Below are 22,445 nucleotides of genomic sequence, written 5' to 3'. Positions count from 1 at the left end.
TCTGGGATGCAGAGGTCAGTGTGGAACTGGCGAGGTGGCGGGTAGCAGAGTGGAAGGATTCCACACCAGCTGGTCTCCTGTAAATCAAGGCGTCTCAGATTCACTGATGCAGCAGGAAAAAAGAGAGCTGAAGGTATTCTTCAGAAGGGACCCAAGACTGCTGATCCTAACAAATCAGGTGACACAGTGGAGCGAGCACAGGCTCAGAGTCCTACATTAGAATTCATCAACCTAACTCAAATCTTTTCTCTGCCAGGAGGGGGCCTGAAATGGGAGACACAGCCTCTTATCTCTGTTCTTTGGAAAACAACATGAATTTGGGCTCAGCAGAGAGAAATATTTCATTGCAGCTTTAAGTGTTTGCAAACTTGGGGGCCCTGGAGGGCATGTGTTCATACACGGTGGAACAGGGCATAAATAAAGGATTCCCAAGGTCACCTGGCTTATATACATAGCTTCCATGGCTGGCCCTGAACTTCTGAACAGGTGAACACAGCATGTGCACAACTGTCATTCAGATCCCCAAGAATTCCCAATATCCCAGCACATGTATGCACGAATTCACATTTTTATCAAAACACCATTGCAGGAAGACACATGTCCACACTAAGATATGTGTGGTGTGGTACGTAATGCTTATGGTGTTTTTATAAATAATTACTAAAAACTAGCACCCTACATGGGTTTCCCTGGTGGCTTAGCAGTTAAGAATCCACCTGTAAATGCAGGAGATGCTGGTTTGATCCCTGGGTCGGGAAGATCCCCTGGAGAAGGAAATGGCAACCCACTCCAGTATACTTGCCTGGAGAATCCCATGGACAGAGGAGCCTGGTGGGCAACAGTCCATACAGTCACAAAACAATCGGACACGACTGACTTAAAAACAGCACCCTACCTGTCTATCAGTGGTCCGTCCAGACAACAGTAATAGCCATGAATAATGAAAAGGAACAGGCCACTGACCACAGAAACCTCCAAGGCCTTCTGCTAAGTTGAAGAGGCTGGCTAGCTACTGCCTTCCATATGCTGCACAGACAGGCAGAGAGAGCACACCAACTGTCACCAGAGGCTGCGATTTGGGGCAGGGGCGGGTTCCCAGGGGCACCAGAGAACTTTCTGGGGTGGTGGAAAGTGCTATGCCTTGACTGTGGTGGTGGTTACACAACCATATGGCAGTTGTCAGAATTCATGGAACCATATGTCTTAAAAAGGTAATTTCCTAAATTATATCTCAAAGACCAGACTTAAAAAATGCTTTCGTGCATTTCAAAAAGCCACTGTGAACCACAAAACAACTGCCTGCTTCCTTTCAAGTGTTTTTGTTGTGACCTCAAGAGCCGACCACATAGGGAGTGATTCCTTTTTCATTCTGGCTTGGTCAAACCGAGCTGCCCTAATGAAATGCCATAGACTGCTGGCTTACACAACAGAAATTTATCTTCTCACAGTGCTAGAGGCTGGAAGTCCAAGATCCAGGTGGCAGCCGACCCAGTTCCTCCTGACCCACATGGCCTCCCTGTGGATTCAGGTAGTGAGTGAGACCCCACCCCCCACCCCCAACCCTGCCTTGTGACCTCATTTAGCCATAATTCTTTCCTGGCATGCATGCTAACCATGCTAACTCGCTTCAGTCGTGATCGACTCTCTGCAACTGTATGGACTGTAGCCCACAGGCTCCTCTGTCCCTGGGAGTCTCCAGGCAAGAATACTGGAGTGGGTTGCCATGCCCTCCTCCAGGGGCTCTTCCGGACCCAGGGATGGAACCAGGTCTCTTATGTCTCCTGCATTGGCAGGTGACTTCTTTACCATTATCACCACTTGGGAAGCTCATTCTTTCCTCAATGTCACCATCAGAAAACATGGCCATGCTGGGGCCGAGGGTTCCAACATGTGAATTCTGGGTCCAAAATAAATACCCAGGGCACAGGACACTCCGGTGCCCCCGAGGTCACAGAACCCATTGGGGTTCTTGTCTAGGTACTGCTCGTGGTAATCCTCCACGTAGTTAAAGGTCTATCCCTCCCGGATGTCCGTGGTGAACAGGCCAAAACCATGCTCCGACAGAACCTGTGAAGAGAAAGGGGCCATCAGGACCAGATGCCGGGGATCCTGAGAAGGAGGAGGGGTGGGGTCGGACGGGAGGGGCGGAGTCGGGACGGGAGGGGCGGGGTCGGGACAGAAGGGGCAGACACGTGGCCGCAGAGGTGGAGAGGGTGAGCAGTGGTGCTTGGGGCCTGCGCTGGGCCACTTCCCCGCTGCGTTATCCTGAGCAAGCATCTCCCTCCCTGTGTCTCAGGGGTCTGGGGTTTCAAATCTGGGGTTTAATTTGTTTGTTTTCTGATTCTGAAATTTATACTCTACGCTCTACACTAGCTCTGCCCCCAGGGTGTTGGGAGCCCTTGTGTGGGTTCTGGCTGCCCTGGGGAGGAGGGGTTCCTGAGGGGACTCACTGCGGCTGCAGTGAGAGGGGGGGCAGTGTGGCCCCTCTGCCCCAGCACGGGATGGGCAGAGCATGGCCCCCTCGCTGGTTGTGGCTCTGGGCAGCAGGGACCCTGCCTGGACGCCCTGGAGGGCAGGGGCCACCTGGAGTCTGGGCTCTGCCCCTGCAGTCTGGAGCCTGGGGAGTGAAGTCAGGGGAGGATGTGGCCTGAGGGCCTGGTCGGCTCCTCGCCGCCCTCTGTGACCCAGTTTAAGGCCTGGTGGCACCTGCTGCCAGGGAGAGGAACACAGTAAACACCAGTGGGGGAGGAGAGCCCAGCTATTTGGGGCAGGAGACGGATTAAGAAATAGACATTGTTCCCCGTGGATCTCCGCCTGTTTCCTCTCCCTTCTGGATTTCAGCTGTGCCCTAGTTCTTTCTTGGTACAGGCTGCTCGGGGTCTCTGAGCTCAAGGCCACAGAGATGCGACCTGGGTTTATGCATTCCGTTTTAGACAATGGTGGGAGGCGGGACCTGGGACTCTTGTCTCCTTAAGGGACCTGCTGTTACTGATAGCCTCTGGGCTCCTGGGGATGAATTCCTCACGTCCGCCAGGAAGGGCGGTGGGTCTAGTCTTTGAATTCAGTGTGAACCCATGGCCTGACCATCTGATGAACCCTGCTGTGACTTTCTGAATTTCCTTTTAGCCCGCTGAGGGGTAAGCAAAGGGATGGCTCCAAAACCTCAGGCCCGGGTGTTTAGGAAGATAACCTTGAGCAGAAAAATTCAAGAAGGTCCCAGAAGGAAATTCCACTCAGAAAATTGAAGTGAGGCTACTTTCATGGCGGGGTGGAAGGCTGTGGGCATCATAAAGTGTCCTGATGAAGGAGGGCATTTCAGAGACCAGCTGTAGCCGTCAGCCACGGGACAAGAACAGGAAGCCTTGTTGTTGGAGTCCAGTGAGGAGGGCAGGTGTGGAGGGGAGATTCCGGCAGGAACCAGGTCAAGGAGGGACCCTGCCCCTGGGAGCAAGTGGCCCCAACAGAAAGGGATAGCGAGGAAGTCCCCCAATCTCCTCCTACCTGCCTCCTGCCTCTGTGCATGCCTCCCACTGCCAAGGACGAACCATGTGACATTCAGGGACACCGCCCCCGCCTCCCCAGGTGACCAGTCTGGAGGCGTCAGCCTCCTGGGACTCAGGGAAGGACAGCCAGTGGATTTGTACTGGTGAAATGGGGACAGATGGAAAATAACTGCAGTATCATCCCAGTGTTCCCTCCCAAAGAACAGAACTGAAAGCTGTGAGCCATCCTTATTTCAGAGAGGATAAAGATAGCCAACTACCCAGTAAGGCTTTTCATGGCTTTGTGTTGGTCTCAGCCTATTGATAGCCATGCCGTCAGCTAGGAATATGGGTGGCACTCGTCCAGACCGTGTTACTTGCAGCCAGCCCCCATGGACATCTCCTCCAGTGAGTGGCTGGATCAGCCTTTGTGGTTCTCATTAGGATGGCAGGATATGCTTCAGCAAAAACCATCAGAGAACTTAAAAAAAATTATTTTTTTGTGGCTGTGCTGGGTCTTCATTGCGGCGTGGGCTTTTCTCTAGTTGCAGCAAGCAGGGGCTAATCTCTGGTTGTGATGCAAGGGCTTCTTATTATGATGGCTTCTCTCATTGTGAAGCACGGGCTCTAGGCACACGGGCTTCAGTAGTTGTGGCACATGGGCTCATCGTTGTGGTTCCTGGGCTCTAGAGCACAGGCTCAATCGTTGTGGCATGTGGGCTTAGTTGCTCTGAGGCATGTGGCATCTTCCCAGACCAGGGATTGAACCCGTGTCTCTGCATTGGCAGGCAGATTCTTTACCAATGAGCCACCAGGGAACCCCAACAGGGAACTTTGAGGAATAAGATTTATTACTCCAAGTCCTGGAGTGTACACAGCACACCTGAGGTTGCAGGGAGAGAGAGAAAGATATAACAGACCTGGGGATCTCGCTTTCATTAGCATTGAGGGTAGGGTGTCTAGGGTCTCGCAGATTCATTCTTTATTGACTAACTTAAAGCATATGACCAGGAATTGGGGTGCAGGAAGGGAGAAGCAGGTCACTCAGGCAGTTATATAGGTTATCCAGGGCTTTCTGGAAAAAGGACCTTCATAGATGGGGACCTTCACGAGCCTGATTCCTGATCTGGTTGGTTGGCTGATGGCTGAGCCGTCCAGCTGACATTATGTGTATTCAGGATGAATGTCTTTTGAACTGGATGATTCAGCAATCAAAAACTTAAAATGTCAAGCACTTAACGCACGTATAATATACTGTGCTTAGGACTTTGCAGGTGTTCGCTCATTTAATCCTCATAGCAATCACTGGAGGGAATTGTTCTTCTACTTTCCACATTTAGTTTATCAGTGTGCCAGCTATTGTGTCTTGATGCTCAGCTCCATCTCTGCCTTTCTAAACTCTCCTAAGAATTTTAGATGCTGAAAGCTGCTCACATTGCTCAGAGTCCCAGCAGGCTTCAGATTTAGATCCTCAGGCGAGTTTTAGAAGGCAGGAGACCAGGAGAAACAGTTTTCCTTAGCAGCTGTACACAGGCATGAAGATTTCAGCAGAAGACAGTTGGGAGGTTTGGCCTTTAAGTTTGGGTGTCCTTCCGCAAATTGTTACATTAATGCTGAAGAGAATCATAAGATGATTAGCAGTGAGTTATCATTCCTGAGGCCTACTGAGCTTCACAAAGCAAGCAACTGTTTTTCTTGGCCTTTGCACTCAAGCCCTTTTAATGGTTCTGTAAGCATCCATCTCTATGTACTAAATCCCTTTCGGCTTGAGATATGTAGGTTATTTTCTATTTTCCTGATAGAATCCTGACTGATATAGTTATTTGGTATTGAATGTGGTTTCAGGAAATACAACTGCACAGATGGGAATCTAAGATTTCTTGTCAGGCCTAATTTGATTTGAAGGGAATAATGACCTCTTTGCTGATGGAAAATGGGATTCTGGGAGACCAGGGTATGCAATGTCAAAACAGTTTCTCAAATTATTACCTGTCATTCTTAGAATCCTGTTAGAGGAGAACAAGTGACATTTGCAATAGAATTTTCTGGTGGAAGAGATAAGTACAAGAGCTACTATTACCAAATACGGTGGCAAGTTTACAGGGAAAGAAAGAACAATAATATTGGAGTTTTACATTGTCAACTCAAAGGCATTATCCAACAACCAGAGAAGTTTCTACAACTGCCCTAAAGGAATCTCTTTATCTATTGCATCAAAAATTAGACCCAGGGTTGGTCCTGCAGGTGGCAGAATGACAACATAACTTGAATTCACAATTTCATTAGGTCCATACATAAATGGTGATTAATTGGAGAAGAAGGTGACCAAGAAAATTACAGTGGAATGTTTGGATGGATTAAAATGAGTTAGTGTACTTTAAAACCTCAAATCTGGGAATTCCCTGGCTATCCAGTGGTAAAGACTCCTTGATGCCAAGGCAGAGGGTACAGACTCAATCTCTGGTTGGGGAACTAAGATCCTGAATGCTGTGTGGTGCAGCCAAAAAAGAATAAAATAAAAATAAAATACTTCAAAATCTCACTGAACTTCCATTCCTGTTAGAAGCAGTCCTTCTACCCCATTCTTGGGAGGCTAGTCTCCTCTCCATGAAGACTTTGTAATGACTTAACTGAAATTACTTTCCCAGAAGATGCTGGGGACTTCCCAGGTGGCTCTGGTGGTAAAGAATGCTCCTGCCAATGCAGGAGACATGGGTTCACCATCCCTGGGTTGGGAAGATCCCCTGGAGTAGCAAACAGCAACCCACTCCAGTATTCTTGCCTGGAAAATTTCCTGGGCAGAGGAGACTGGCAGGCTACAGTCCTTGGGGCTGCAGAAAACTGGACACAACTGATCAACTAAGCATATATACATACACGATACTGGGTTCTCCCCCAAGACCCATCCTTACGACCTCCTATGGCAGCCAGAACCATAAGTGAAGTCATCCCAATATCCTTCATATGGGATCAGGTAAATCTGACCCAGGAGAAGATATTATCCACAATAACAGACCTGCAACCTTCCGCTGATGCATATTTGTAGACACTTGAGGATTATGTGTGAGAAGAGACTCTAAAGGAGTTGTTAAAATGCTCAGTCATGTCCAATTCTTTTGTGACCCCAGACTGTCCATCAGGCTCCTCTGTCCTTGGGATTTTCCAGACAAGAATACTGGAATGGGTTGCCGTTTCCTTACCTAGGGGATCTTCCTGCCCAGGAATCAAACCCATGTCTCTTGCATTAGCAGGTGGATTCTTTACCACTGAGCCATCGGGAAAGCCCTCTAAAAGAATTAGGCAGAGGATAAAGTAATAAATGATTGGACCAAATGTATCAGTCTGAGAGCACTTTAGAGAAAATCTGTATTCTAATGAGTAACCTGGCACAGCTAGAAGTAGCTCTGTTTGTTTAGTTGACAGACTAAAACCCTGGATAAGAGATGGCCTACATTAAATGGAATTCTTTGTAAAATATAAAAGAAGGAGTACAAAATCTTGGGTAGGAATGTCAGGATGAATTTATTAAATGTGACCTGCTCACTGATCCTCTAACTCCATCCCTTAATTGAGTCACGAGGATACGGTGTTAAATTAGGCATTGAAAAGTACAACTCCATTCGGAGGCTCAGCACCCTCAGGGTACCCTGTTATGGCCATCATCCATAGGCTGAGGATGGTCAGACGTGTAACCCATCTTGTGGAAGGTCAGTCATACTTGACTTCTTCCCTTTTGGAGTAGGCAGTAATTTTTCATCATAGAAATAGACATTAATCTGTATATGGATGTGTCTGCCTTGCCCACAAAGCTTCTGCCACCTAACCACCCATAACTCACTAAATGACTAGTTATTCCTCACATGGTTTTCCACTTGGCACAACTTCTGATCAATTGGTTATAGTAGAACAGAAGTAAGGCAACGTGTTGATGTCCGTGGGATTCACTGATCTTGACATCCCAACTCAAAGCAGCACAAGCAATAGCTCCTGTGAGATTTGGGATCACAGACTCCATGTCTATCTTCCAGGGTCTAACAGAGAAACCCTGGAATGCTTCAAAGGTACTTGTGTAAGGATGGGTGGGGAGAAAGGAGGAGAAGATAATATGGATCTGAAGCTTAGTGACCTGATTTATCACCAGTAAACATGCTGGTAAGCTGTACTTGAGACCCCCAAGCCAAACCATATGGGGTACCACAGAACACGATGCAGGGAGCTGCTTCTCTGAGTTCCTGAGAAGGTGTAGGCTTTCCCCTCCTTTTCTGTTTCTTCCTGGATCCATGGAAGAAATTGAGCCACAGACACAAACATACCAGGCCTCCCCCTGAAGCCAGATCGTATGCCCCAACTGAACACACCCACTTGGAAGAGCCTCCGGCTTCCATGGATAGTACAGACCATAGGTGCCCCACTGTCTCCCTAAGAATGAGAAAAGAGAGAAGGAACAGTCTAGAGCAATCAACAGCACCTCTAACTAGAGTGCAGAGTGAGAGGGTCCTAGTGGCATGGGTCAGGGAAGTGGTATCCAACCTTTTTGGCACCAGGGAGCTGTTTTGTGGAAGACAGTTTTTCCCTGGACCCAGTTGGAGGGTGGTTTGGTGATAATTCAAGCACATTACATTTATCATGCTGCCACTGATCTGATAGGAGGCGGAGCTCAGGCAGTAATAAGAGTGATGGGGAGCAGCTGTAAATACACATGGGGCTTGGCTCACTCACCCACAGCTCACCTCCTGTCTATGGCCCAGAGGTTGGGGACCCCTGGGCTAGGGCTTCCCTCCTTGTCTCCCTCCTGGGAACCCAGAACGTGGTGGGGCATGTGGAGGTTGGAGCTGAGATGGGGGCTGAGTACCTGGCAGTTGCCTTTGGTGCCCAGTTCTTGCCAGGCGCAAAGCATGTTCCTGGAGAGGTGGTCTACCCTCTGGCTGCAGTCTCTCCAGGTAATCTGCACCACTCTCAGCTTCTGCAGGTACATGTTGAAGTTGTCCTTTCGGTCTAGCAAAATGAGGAAGCTAGAGTGAGGATGCGGAGAAGGCAGTGGCACCCCACTCCAGTCCTCTTGCCTGGAAAATCCCATGGGCGGAGGAGCCTGGCAGGCTGCAGTCCATGGGGTTGCTAAGAGTCAGACACGACTGAGCGACTTCACTTTCACTTTTCACTTTCCTGCATTGAAGGAAATGGCAACCCACTCCAGTGTTCTTGCCTGGAGAATCCCAGGGACGGGGGAGCCTGGTGGGCTGCCGTTTCTGGGGTTGCACAGAGTCAGACAACTGAAGCGACTTAGCAGCAGCAGCAGCAGAGTAAGGATGAGCACTGCTCCACCACGGAGAGGGATGGACCCACAAGTGACGAGGGTGGAGGCCCTGGCAAGCATGTAGACACTCAGACCATCACAGACTTAGAGTGACCTAACCCAATGCCCACTCAATCTCCTCTCCACCATCTCCCAGGAGTGGTTTCTCCATCTCTGCTTATTTCTCTGCTTCCCATTGGGAAGCTCACTCCCTCTGGAAGCAGCCTACCAAACCCTCACCCCAGCCTCTGCCAGGTGAGTATGGAAAGAGCTTTCTCAGTGACCCCACCATCTCTTCACAGCCAGGTTTGCCTTGTGCAGAGGTTCATAACAGCCTAACTTCTGTACCCACCTCTGCCAGGCCAGTGGAGAGGCCAGGAGGATGGCATACCTAAAGGTGCCATCTCGAAGGAAAGAAACAACCCGGATCCAAGAGGATCCTGCTCATCGCCTTCCGGCATCCCTGTCTAGTCAGCCTGGAGGTAGCGGAGGACTGTGCTTGCTTGGGGAATCACTGTCTCAGAGTCGTCTCAGGATGGTGGTCTAGTGAAAGTGTTGCCACTCCGTCGTGTCCAACTATTTGCAACCGCGTGGAGCCCACCAGGCTCCTCTGTGCATGGGATTCTTCAGGCAAGAATACTGGAGTGGGTTGCCATGCCCTCCTCCAGGGGATCTTCCCTACCCAGGGACCAAACCCGCATCTCCTTTGTCCCCTGCATTGGCAGGTGGGTTCTTTACCATCTGAGCCACCAGGGAAGTCTACATGAGCTTCATCTGATGATAAACATTTGGGGAGATGTGCTTGTAAAACCACCTAGGAGGGAAGAATCCAAGCTTTCTTTCTACAGTGCTTCTGGGCTCCGAAAGAAATCACCATCACTCCCGTGCATTTAGGTTCGTCTATGTTCCATTGGAGGGACTGATGCTGAAGCTGAAACTCCAGTACTTTGGCCACCTCATGCGAAGAGTTGACTCATTGGAAAAGACCCTGATGCTGGGAGGGATTGGGGGCAGGAGGAGAAGGGGACGACAGAGGATGAGATGGCTGGATGGCATCACTGACTCGATGGACATGAGTTTAAGTAAACTCCAGGAGTTGGTGATGGACAGGGAGGCCTGGCGTGCTGTGATTCATGGGGTCGCAAAAAGTCGGACACGACTGAACTGAACTGAACTGATGTTCCAGGCTTGTATCGATGGTAAGGCCCTTACATGTATAATCTCACTTAATTTAATCCACACAGGGTATTTGAAGGCTGCAGTCTTGTCATTCTACAGATGAGAAAACATGAAAGAAAATAATCTGGGGGAGCTAGGTCGGAATCACAAAGCGACAGTGGTGAGGCCAAAATTCCGACCTGAGTCTTCCAAAGCATCATGCTGTCTAGCCTGGGGCTAGACATTTAGGCATAAATTTTCTGGGTTCAGAAGGGAAGGTACATACCATATGAAGGAGCCATCACCCACTCTGTCATCCAGCAGCGGCCCCAGATCTTCTCCTTCTTCTGCAGGCAGATGGGCATTTTGAAGTTATTGAATTGTACTGGTGTGGCAAGCAGCAACAGGGAGAGGTCGCTGTCCAGGTGAGGTGGTTCATAATCTTTGTGAATAATTATCTTCTGCACTTGCTTTCTCTCCAGGCGGGAGTCCTTGAGTGTTCTGGATCCCATGACCACAGTGATGTTTTCCAAGGTCATTTCTAACCTAAAGAATGAATATAATAACTACAAACTACAATATAATAATAGTCATATTGCATTTCTCACTTACAGGCACATTTATTAACACCTGGTTGCTCTGACGGTAAAGAATCTGCCTGCAATGCAGGAGACCCAGGTTCCATCCCTCTGGGTCAGGAAGATTCCCCTGGAGAAGGAAATGTCTATCCACTCCAGTATTCTTGCCTGGAGAATTCCATGGATGGAGGAGCCTGGTGGGCTACAGTCCATGGGGTCACAAAGAGTCGAACACAACTGAGTGACTAACACTTTAACACTTTGTAAACAGTAGAGTTTAGAGTTGAATACTGAGAAGTCCAAAGCATTGGGTGTACAGTGGCCGAAGAGAGGCTAGAGATCAGAGTGGCAGAAGTCAGGGGTCTAAACTCAGGCAAAACTCTGGGCTAGTGAACAGTCAGCTCAAGGAGACTTTCCCACAGAAGACAGTGGGGTGAATCCACCCAAGAAACTGGACTGTGAACTCCTTGACAGCTGGAGACTTGACTGTCTTGCGGACTACCGTATTGTCATCACTTAAAACAGCATGTGGTAGCCTGTATGTGTACAGTGAGTGAATACAGTGGTTGTCTACACAGAGGGCAGGCAGGGGAGGGGAAGCTTTGTACTGATTTTCCTATACTGGGCGCATAGTCACAACTAGCAGCCAATGTCTGGATCTGGTTAGCTTGAGAGAGTAAGTATAGAGCAGATACCTTTCGGTACAAATCCAGTGGACACACACTTGGGGTAGAGCCCATGGCTTCACATGTGTCATGTAGTAACCCACTAAGCTACCCAGCCCAGGCAATACATCGAGGAAACCTGACGTAAGGTAAGACAACGCCTCAGAAACTTACAAGGTTCTTGGGAAGCAGTGTGCAGCGGTCAGAACCCACCACCGATGTATGATTGAGCCTCCACAGAGGTGTTTCTGTGAGATCTGGATACTCACTTGCCATGGGAACTCGCCATCCTGGACGTTCAACAGTTCGTGAGCTTGTAGCACGGTTGAGTTTGAAAACTTGGGTCTGTAGCCACAGTGAACTTCATCTGAAAGGGAAAAGAAAGAACGCTTGGTCCAGGAGAAGCGCTAAGAAATCCTTATCACACGCTCCCAGCAGAGACCGCTGGGATAGAACTGAGTGGAGTGGGCTGGTGCAGAGAGGACAGACCTCAGACCACTCCAGTCAAACACACCCCCTGTACTCTTTGTCCCTCACATTCAAGAGGAGCTGTGAGATCTGGGAAGGTCAGGGCGGCGATACAGCAGGAGCTGTCAAGTTGTTGGAATGGCAGCAGAGAAGTGCAAAGATGTGCAGGGTCCATTCAGGAAACAGAGACTATGCAGGGCTGGGACAGGAAAAGCTTACTATCAAGAATTACATCGCTCATGATCAGAGAAACGCAAATCAGAGCCACAATGAGGCACCATCTCATGCCAGTCAGAATGGCTGCCATCAAAAAGTCTACAAGCAATAAACGCTAGAGAGGGTGTGGACAAAAGAGAACCCTCTTACACTGTTGGTGGGAATGCAAACTAGTACAGCCACTATGGAGAACAGTGTGGAGATTCCTTAAAAAGCTGGAAACAGAACTGCCTTATGATCCAGCAATCTCATTTCTGGGCATACATACTGAGGAAACCAGAATTGAAAGAGACACGTGTACCCCAATGTTCATCACAGCACTGTTTATAATAGCCAGGACATGGAAGCAACTTAGATGTCTATCTGCAGATGAATGGATAAGGAAGTTGTGGTACATATGCACAATGGAATATTACTCAGCTATTAAAAATACTACATTTGAGTCAGTTCTAATGAGGTGGATGAAACTGGAGCCTATTACACAGAGTGAAGTAAGTTAGAAAGAAAAAACACGAATACAGCATATTAATGCATATATATGGAATTTAGAAAGATGGTAATGACGATCCTATATGCAAGACAGCAAAAGAGACACAGATGTAAAGAACAGACTTTTGGACTCTGTGGGAGAAGGTGAGGGTGGGATGATTTGAGAGAATAGCATTGAAACATGTATACTACCATATGTGAAATAGATGATCAGTCCAAGTTTGATGCATGAAACAGGGCGCTCAGGGCTGGTGCACTGGAACGACCCTGAGGGATGGGATGGGGAGGGAGGTGGGAGGGGTTTTGGGATGGGGGGACACATGTACACCCATGACTGATTGATGTCAGTGTGTGGCAAAAACCACCACAATATTGTAAGTAATTAGCCCCCAATTAAAATTAATTAATTAATTAAAAAGAAAGAATTATAGATGAGGGACTTCCCTGGCAGTCCCCTGGTTAAGACTCCATTTTCCAACGCAGGAAGGAGCAGGTTTGACCCCTGATCGGGAAGCTAAGGTCCCACATATCTCATGGCCAAAAAACCAAAACATGAAACAGAAACACTCCTGTAACAAATTCAATAAAGATTTTAAAAATGTTCCACATTAAAAAAAATCTTTTTAAAAAAGAGTTATAAAGGATAACAGAGGAGTAACTATTTAATACAAAGAGTCTAGAGGACTCCAAGAATACCCCAGGGTTAGGGAAGAAAAGAAGGACCAAACTTGGCAAGGGAGTCCCTCCCCCAGGCTGGGATTCAGAATTCACTGGAGAACATAGGTTTGCCGCACAAGGGAAGAGAGAGGTTTGCCAGTCTGCATTGCTACCCAGAGATGCTTTCCAGGTGGTGCTAGAGGTAAAGAATCTGCCTGCCAATGCCAGAGATGAAAGAGACATAGGTCCGATCCCTGGGTCGGGAAGATCCCCTGGAGTAGGAAATGGCTACCCACTCCAGTATTCTTGCCTGGAGAATCCCATGGACAGAGGAGCCTGGCAGCCTACAGTCCATGGGATTGCAAAGAGTCAGACATGAAGCTTAGCACTGAACTGATTGCTCTCCACGCAGGAAACACCTCTCCAGAGAGCAGCTGGGCTACGGCACCCTTCCTGGGTACAGGTGGAGTGCTGGTTGGGGGGCAGGTAAGTGGAAGGAGCTTAGGTATGATATGTACATATCGTTTTGTAAAAAAGCTATTTAGACATTAAAGATGATAATTCTTTAGCTGAAAAAAATACTATAAGGACTTAACCCAATTTGTCATTTCTTTTGTCTTTGATGTTCAGGAAATTAAAATTTGTTGCTGAGTCAAAACTATTCCTGTATGATTTTTCCCTTATGTGCTTATAAATTCATTCCTTTTGCTAAAAAGTTACTCAGTTCAGTCACTCAGTTGTGTCTGACTCTTTGTGACCCCATGGACTGCAGCACACCAGGCCTCCCTGTCCAACAAACTCCGGCGTTTATTCAAACTCATGTCCGTTGAGTTGGTGATGCCATCCAACCATCCCTTCCTCTGTCGTCCACTTCTCCTCTTGCCTTCAATCCTTCCCAGCATCAAGGAGCTTTTCTCTAAGGAGTCTGTCCATGTCCATCTGTCATGATTGCCTTTACATGGCATAAGAACAGTAATCTCTGGAGTCCCTCCTCAGCCAATTTAGCTGTATCGTTTGCTCTAATCCTTCTCATCAATACCCAGGAGTCATCTTTGGTTGGTTCAGGACAAATATTTCTTATCTCTTGCCCCTAGTTTTCATATTGCCCCCAAATTTTGGAATCCAGACATGAACTATTACTCAGCCATAAAAAAGAACAAATCATTGCCATATGCAGCAACATAGATGGTCCTAGAGACTGGCATACTGAGTGAAGTAAGTCAGACACAGAGAGACAAATATCATATAGTATCGCTTATATGTGAAATCTTTAAAAATGGGTAAAAATGAACTTATTTACAAAAAAAAATAAACAGAATCACAGATGTAGAAAGCAAACTTATGATTACCAGGGGAGAGGAGGAGAGAGGGCTAAATTGAGAGACTGGGATTGACATACACACACTACTATATACAAAATAGATGACTAGTAAGAACCTATTGTATATAGCACAGGGAACTCTGCTCAATACTTTGTAATGACCTATATAGGAAGAGTGTTAGTTGCTCAGTTGTGTCCAACTCCTTGTGACCCCATGGACTGTAGCCTGCCAGGTTCTTCTGTCCATGGGATTCTCCAGGCAAGAATACTGGACTGGGTAGACATTTCCTTCTTCAGAGGATCTTCCCGACCCAGGGATTGAACCCAGGTCTCCTGCGTTGCAGGAGGCAGACCCTTTGCCATCTGAACCACCAGGGAAACTTTCTCAGAAATTACCACCAATAGAATCTTTTTTAAAAAGTGGATGTTTGTATATGTGTAACTGATCGACTTTTCTGTACACCTGAAACTCAGTTCAGTTCAGTTGCTCAGTTGTGTCCGACTCTTTGTGACCCCATGAACCGCAGCACACCAGGCCTCCCTGTCCATCACCAGCTCCCAGAGTTTACCCAAACTCATGTCCAATGAGTTGGTGATGCCATCTAACCATCTCATCCTCTGTCGTCCCCTTTTCCTCCCACCTTCAATCTTTCCCAACATCAGGGTCTTTTCAAAAGAGTCAGCTCTTCACATCAGGTGGCCAAAATATTGAAGTGTCAGCTTCAACATCAGTCCTTCCAATGAACACCCAGGACTGATTTCCTTCAGAATGGACTGGTTGGATCTCCTTGCAGTCCAAGGGACTCACAAGAGTCTTCTCCAACACCACAGTTCAAAAGCATCAATTCTTCAGCACTCAGCTTTCTTTACAGTCCAACTCTCACATCCATACATGACTACTGGAAAAACCATAGCCTTGACTAGACGGACCTTTGTTGATAAAGTAATGTCTCTGCTTTCTAATATGCTATCTAGGTTGGTCATAACTTTCCTTCCAAGGAGCAAGCATCTTTTAATTTCATGGCTGCAGTCACCATCTGTAGTGATTTTGGAGCCCAGAAAAATAAAGTCTGACACTGTTTCCACTGTTTCCCCATCTATTTCCCATGAAGTGATGGGACCGGATGCCATGATCTTCGTTCTCTGAATGTTGAGCTTTAAGCCAACTTTTTCACTCTCCTCTTTCACTTTCATCAAGAGGCTCTTTAGTTCTTCACTTTCTGAAACTAACACATTGTAAATTAATTATACTTCAATAAATTTTTTAAAAAACTGCAAAAAATAAAAATAATCAGAGAGTGAAGGGTCCCTTCCTCTCACCTCTGCTCTTGGTCTCATTTTTCTCCTCCCACCATCTCCTCAACCTCCTGAGAACTTCTTAAACTCTCAGGTGAGCACACACATTTGGATGCATACTCCCCTTGTGCTCTAAAGGGCATTTAGCATGAATATGTGGCAATATCTCAGCACAGCTCTCGCCAATGCCCCATGCTTATTTCAGTTTTGCTTCTTAAAGTTGATACTCAGTAGTAGGCATCCTTCTAGATACTCTGGCTGCCTCAGATATAGCATTTGAGACAAATGTTTGTTCTTAAGAGATTTAAACTAAACCAGAGTCCACTTCTTGAATCCTTCATTCAGATTTTACCTATGAAATCTTCTTGGTTTGTTGCCACCATGTTTAAGAACAGATCAGGTCAGTGGTTGCAATGGTTGAATTAATTTAATATTTCGGTCAAAGACTAATGAGAACTCTACAACTAGGAGCACTTGAACAAATGATCATCATTCACTTCATGTTGAATGCTATCAAAGTGTTCAAAACTAAATGAATATAGTTTGCTGAGTAAACTGAGTTTATGACAATAAACTAGTAGATATTTATTTTTGGAGATGTTACTTTCCAGAAACTGGCGCTTTTTTTTTTTTTAACTCCTCCTCCACTGTCAGAGGAGAAGACAATGGCAACCCACTCCACTCTTCTTGCCTGGAGAATCCCATGGACGGAGGAGCCTGGTGGGCTGCCGTCTACGGGGTGGCACAGAGTCAGACACAACTGAAGCGACTTAGCAGCAGCAGCCACTGTCAGAATATCACACTTCCCTTCAAGTCAGTTGTTCTTGTTCTTTTTTTAAATTATTATTTCTCATTGACATGGACCTTTTTTAAAGTTTTTATTGAATTTATTACAGGATTGCTTCCATTTTATATTTCAGTTTGTTGTTACAAGGCATGTGGGATTTTGGCTCCCTGACCAGGAATCAAACCCACACCCCTGTGCTAGTGCCATACAGCTAGTAAGGGCTAGGACCAGGCATTCTGATTCTAGAATCACCGAAAGCAGTGAAACTGGCCTTCGGAGTTGCTTCTCAGGACACAGCCCTTTGTGCCAAAAGATGCAGGCTCTGTTCTAATATACACTTTGTATATCTTCCTTAGGCTAGACTCCATGGGAACTCACTGGTACTCTACTACCTTACGAGCATGCAATCCTCAGAGACTTTGCCATCAAGGATTTCCATTGGCTGTTCATCTCCTGTGATACTTCAGCCTGAAACCCATCCCTAATTGTTTTCAAGCCCTGGATGAATGCTCTATATTCCAGTTCCCTTATACAGACACTCATTTATCACAGCTACCCCACCGTTCTGCCAGATGACTCAGACTCTTCTTAATATATTTAGATATTTTCAATAAAACACAGCAGTTCCAAATAAAACTGGGTTTGTGGTTTAAGTTTTAAGATGTGATATTCCTGTTGCTTTGTTGGAATCGTCAAATAACTTTAAAATGAGTTGGAGGAAAGATGGCTTGTAAATACACTTACACACACACTCTCACTCTGCACATACACTCCCATCCCTGATGTACACTGACATTGGCCAAACTACATTTTTTAAAGGAAAAAAAAAATCGTTATGCTTAAATGAGAAGAGCTGAAACTCATGCAGCAAACTTTGAGGATTTTCAGACGATGGCGTTATAGTTGTATCAGAGTGTAAGAAGACACTGAGAAATGACAGACACAGCCTGTTCTGGAGTTCCTCACAGTGCAAACCATTGTAAACAAAGTGGAAACAAAAAAAGCCTATGGAGTCCCACACTAGCCACAGCTCAAAGGACAAAAGCCCGTGGCCCAGGCAGGAGAAGGGGAAGACGGGGGCTGCTTCTTTTGAGCCACTTGACCTCTGCTGGAACAGGCTGGAGTCAACCAGCCTGTGAAACTTCTCCACCCCCACCGCCACCCCCACCCTTTGACATAGCTTCTTAATGGCTCTATTCTTCCAGATCTCTGGGTCCAGACCCTGCAGGATCATTTTAACTGGTGTATTCACTGAGGCCAATCCATCTACTTTGATTCATCCGCTGTAATCTCATTTCCTGAGCCAATTGCTCCAGCTCTGCACCCCCTCTGGCCTCTAAATCAGCTCTACAGGAGCCAGGTAAGAGGGTGCAGGCATCCGCCCACCCTTTGCTCTGGCTCAGCCTGGCACAAACCTGAAGTTTTCTGGGCACGTCCCTTGAGTGCCATGAGCAGTGGAATTAGAAGCTGGAGCATCGTCTTTTCATTCCAGTCCAGAATTTCCCAACCTGGGCCCCGAGCCAAAGCTGACAAAATGCCAGCCGTGGCTGCTTCAGTGGCAGCCATCACAAACGCATGGCAGGGCTGGTCCTGGGTGACGTCACAGTAAGCCCGGGGTCAGGAGGAAGCAGGGGCCACGGGGCAGCCAGGCTCAGGAGCATCCACACAGCCCGCTCCCTGCCCGTCTGCCTTCTCTCTGCAGCAGGGACTAGGGGGACACCATATCAGGCACACTTGTCTGCACCCACTCCCCCACCCACGACTGTGAGTCTCTTGAGGAGGCGTGTGTTCTAGTGTCTGCTTGAGCATTAAAAGGCTCTGGGTCTTTGGGTGAGTTTTCATATTCTCTGGAAGCGGATCCCAAAGCCTGCTATTGTGACCAAACCCAGGTCTAGCTGCTCACCACTCAAAAGCCAATAAAGGGGCCAGGTAGGTGGAAAGGAAAGTTTGCTTTATTTTGGAGGCTGGCAACCTGGGGAGAGGGCAGACATCTGTCCAAAGGCTGACCTTCCCCCTACCCTACACATGCACACAAGACCACTGGGGGCAAGAGATTTTATAGTCAGACGGAGGGGGCTACATGCAGAAACAGCACAGTCAACTCTGATAGTCATCTTGAAATTGGCCATCAGAGGTCTGACCAGCATTATCTTGACTGTTTTTACGCACAGTTACTCTTTAGTCCTGGGGTCAGTTTGCTCCCATTTCCCTAAGGCCAGTTCTCAGAACTGTGGCAGCTTCTGTCATGGCTACAGTCTGGTCATCAGTAGTTAACTTCTCCCCATGGTAGGGGTTTCAATTTCTATACAACAGCTCACAGGAGATGGTTCAGCATATCAACCATAGTCCTTGAGGGGGAACGAGAGGTCCTTGACTTTGCTTAATTGCTACATTATTATTATTTTATCTCCTTTGACTATTTTCCTTTGTTTCCGCAAGTTCTCACTTTGCTGATTAAACTTATTCTTTGGCTAAAGTTTTTCCACAGAAAAAAAAAGCCAGGCATGAGGGACAAATTCTATACAGTTTATCTCAATTCAGACAGTACTTGGAGTCAGTGCAGACCCCACAGGTGCGAGACTCAACCCCACAAGACCACCCCCGCTTCAGATGCCAATTGCAAGTCTAAGTTGTGAGAAATGGAATTTTCCCGGCCATACCAGTAAGCAAAGGATGTCACAGTTATTAGTGACTGCAACCACAGCCGACTAAGGTGAGCTGGTGAGCCTTGAGGTAACTCAGGAAGGAAAAGAATATTGGCCATCTAGTAACCATTAGGCTGCAGCCACTCTCTACACTGAGCCCTGAGGAAATCTAGGATAAGAAAACACAGGATACTAGCCCCCGGTAGGTGAGATGCATATGAAATGAGTGATTACAGTGAGCCCAGACTCTTGCATCTTCCATATAGAAAAGTGCCAAATTCTTTAATTTGAGATACCTGGTTATCTTTAATTCAGTTCAGTTCAGTTCAGTTACTCAGTCGTGTCTGACTCTTTGCAACCCCATGAAGTGCAGCACGCCAGGCCTCCCTGTCCATCACCAACTCCCAAAGTTCACTCAAACTCACATCCATCAAGTTGGTGATGCCGTCCAGCCATCTCATCCTCTGTTGTCCCTTTCTCCTCCTGCGCCCAATCCCTCCCAGCATCAGAGCCTTTTCCAATGAGTCAGGTCTTCGCATGAGGTGGCCAAAGTACTGGAGTTTCAGCTTTAGCATCATTCCTTCCAAAGAACACCCAGGGCTGATCTCCTTCTGAATGGACTGGTTGGATCTCCTTGCAATCCAAGGGACTCTCAAGAGTCTTCTCCAACACCACAGTTCAAAAACATCAGTTCTCCTGCGCTCAGCTTTCTTTACAGTCCAACTCTCACATTCATACATGACCACTGGAAAAACCATAGCCTTGACTAGATGGACCTTTATTGGCAAAGTAATGTCTCTGCTTTTGAATATGCTGTCTAGGTTGGTCATAACTTTCCTTCCAAGGAGCAAGTGTCTTTTAATTTCATGGCTGCAGTCACCATCTGTAGTGATTTTGGAGCTCAAAAAAATAAAGTCTGACACTGTTTCCACTGTTTCCCCATCTATTTGCCATGAAGTGAGGGGACCGGATGCCATGATCTTCGTTTTCTGAATGTTGAGCTTTAAGCCAACTTTTTCACTCTCCACTTTCACTTTCATCAAGAGGCTTTTGAGTTCCTCTTCACTTTCTGCCGTAAGGGTGGTGTCATCTGCATATCTGAGGTTATTAATATTTCTCCCGGCAATCTTGATTCCAGCTTGTGCTTCTTCCAGCCCAGCGTTTCTCATGATGTACTCTGCATAGAAGTTAAATAAGCAGGGTGACAGTATACAGCCTTGACGTACTCCTTTTCCTATTTGGAACCAGTCTGTTGTTCCATGTCCAGTTCTAACTGTTGCTTCCTGACATGCATATAGGTTTCTCAAGAAGCAGATCAGGTGGTCTGGTATTCTCATCTCTTTCAGAATTTTCCACAGTTTATTGTGATCCACACAGTCAAAGGCTTTGGCATAGTCAAGAAAGCAGAAATAGATGTTTTTCTGGAACTCTCTTGCTTTTTTCCATGATCCAGCAGATGTTGGCAATTTGATCTCTGGTTCCTCTTCCTTTTCTAAAACCAGCTTGAACCTCTGGAAGTTCACAGTTCACATATTGCTGAAGCCTGGCTTAGAGAATTTTGAGCATTACTTTATTAGCACGTGCTGCTGCTGCTGCTGCTGCTGCTAAGTCGCTTCAGTAGTGTCCGACTCTGTGCGACCCCATAGACGAGCCCACCAGGCTCCCCCGTCCCTGGGATTCTCCAGGCAAGAACACTGGAGTGGGCCGCCATTTCCTTCTCCAATGCATGAAAGTGAAAAGTGAAAGGGAAGTTGCTCAGTCGTGTCCGACTCTAAGTGACCCTATGGACTGCAGCCCACCAGGCTCCTCCATCCATGGGATTTTCCAGGCAAGAGTACTAGAGTGGGTTGCCATTGCCTTCTCCGACTAGCATGTGAGATAAGTGTAATTGTGCTGTAGTTTGAGCATTCTTTGGCACTGTCTTTCTTTGGGATTGGAATGAAAACTGACCTTTTCCAGTCCTGTGGCCACTGCTGAGTTTTCCAAATTTGCTGGCATACTGAGTGCAGCACTTTCACAGCATCATCTTTCAGGATTTGAAATAGCTCAACTGGAATTCCATCACCTCCACTAGCTTTGTTCGTAGTGATGCTTTCTAAGGCCCACTTGACTTCACATTCCAGGATATCTGGCTCTAGGTGAGTGATCACATCATCATGATTATCTGGGTCATGAAGATCTTTTTTGTACAGTTCTTCTGTGTATTCTTGCCACCTCTTCTTAATATCCTCTGCTTCTGTTAGGTCCATACCATTTCTGTCCTTTATCTTTAATTAGCATCCACCTTTTGATGTTCAGACTACCACCCTTTGTTACAAAACTATTATATCCTGGCTCCCCCCTCATCTCCTCAGAGCAGTTCTCTCAGGTTACTTGAGATGCTGCCTCCTGGGCTTGAAGTACTAAAAATCCCCACGGAATAAAATGTAGCTCTCAACTTCTGGGTTCTGAATTTTTTTTTCAGGTTCACCTCTTGTCACCTCTACTTCCAACCGACTGGCTACAAATCAGATTCCCATGACCCCCTCCTCAGGTTTGATAATTTGCTAGAATTGCTCACAGAATTCAAGAAAGTGCTTTACTTATGATTATCAACTTATTAAAAGGTACAACTCAGGAACAGCCACATGGGAGAGATGCCTGAGTCAGTGCTGGAGAGGGGTGAAGAGCTGCCATGCCCTCCCAGCACCTCCATATGCTCACAATCCAGACACTGTTTGAATCCCTTCAGTTACGGTTTTCATGGTGGCTTCCTGACACAGGCATGATTGGTTACATCATTGGCTATTGGTTATTAACTCAACCCCCAGCCCCTCTCCCCTCCCTAAAAGTCCGGGGCTGGGGTTGAAAGTTCCAAACCTCTAACCAGGGGGCTGGTCTGCCTGGCAACCAGCCCCCATCCTTGGGGGCTTTTGAAAAGTCACCTAACTGATGCAATAAAAGTGCATTTGAACCCACTTTATGGCTTTAGGGGAAATGTAAACATAGTTTGAAATTTCTTTTTAAATACCTCAGCGTAAGCTGTGACATGTAAGCAGTGAAAGTAGATACTAAATGCAACATGTACCGTGTATCATCGGTTCATGGGCTTCCCTGCTGGTGCAGAGAGTAAAGAATCCGCCTACAGTGCGGGAGACTTGGGTTCGATCCCTGGGTTGGGAAGATCCTCTGCAGGAGGGCATGGCAACCCTCTCCAGTATTTTTGCCTGGAGAATCCCCATGAACAGAGGAGCCTGGTCACAAAGTCGGACACGACTGAGCGACTAAGCACAGCACATCATTGGTTCATACCGAGTTGTAACCACTATTACAAGAGTTTGATGCTCATTTTAGTAAGCCAGTCTCTCTTTTTTTTTTAATATAAATGTATTTATTTTAATTGGAGGCTAA

General features: G+C 46.9%; 1 protein-coding gene and 1 long non-coding RNA gene across 2 annotated transcripts; one reads left to right on the top strand and one right to left on the bottom strand.

Moving 5' to 3' along the window:
- Window positions 1–91: 91 nt before the first annotated feature.
- Window positions 92–17,069, top strand: LOC132345919 (uncharacterized). Its single transcript, XR_009495505.1, has 4 exons — window positions 92–178; window positions 257–1,528; window positions 13,419–13,492; window positions 16,767–17,069. It is a non-coding gene; the product is annotated as an uncharacterized lncRNA (long non-coding RNA).
- On the bottom strand, window positions 6,999–18,335 carry PRSS51 (serine protease 51). The gene is given in 6 exon segments (XM_024996389.2): window positions 6,999–7,663; window positions 7,665–7,901; window positions 8,335–8,477; window positions 10,220–10,479; window positions 11,446–11,543; window positions 17,826–18,335. Coding segments are annotated over 5 exon segments (723 nt in total). The 5' UTR covers window positions 11,466–11,543; window positions 17,826–18,335; the 3' UTR covers window positions 6,999–7,600.
- Between the last annotated feature and the right edge of the window lie 4,110 nt (window positions 18,336–22,445).

The sequence above is a fragment of the Bos taurus genome, chromosome 8 (genome assembly GCF_002263795.3).
Source record: "Bos taurus isolate L1 Dominette 01449 registration number 42190680 breed Hereford chromosome 8, ARS-UCD2.0, whole genome shotgun sequence".
Lineage (NCBI taxonomy): Eukaryota > Metazoa > Chordata > Mammalia > Artiodactyla > Bovidae > Bos > Bos taurus.
The sequence above is the reverse complement of the archived record's forward strand: the minus strand, read 5'-3'. Positions and strand labels throughout refer to the sequence as shown.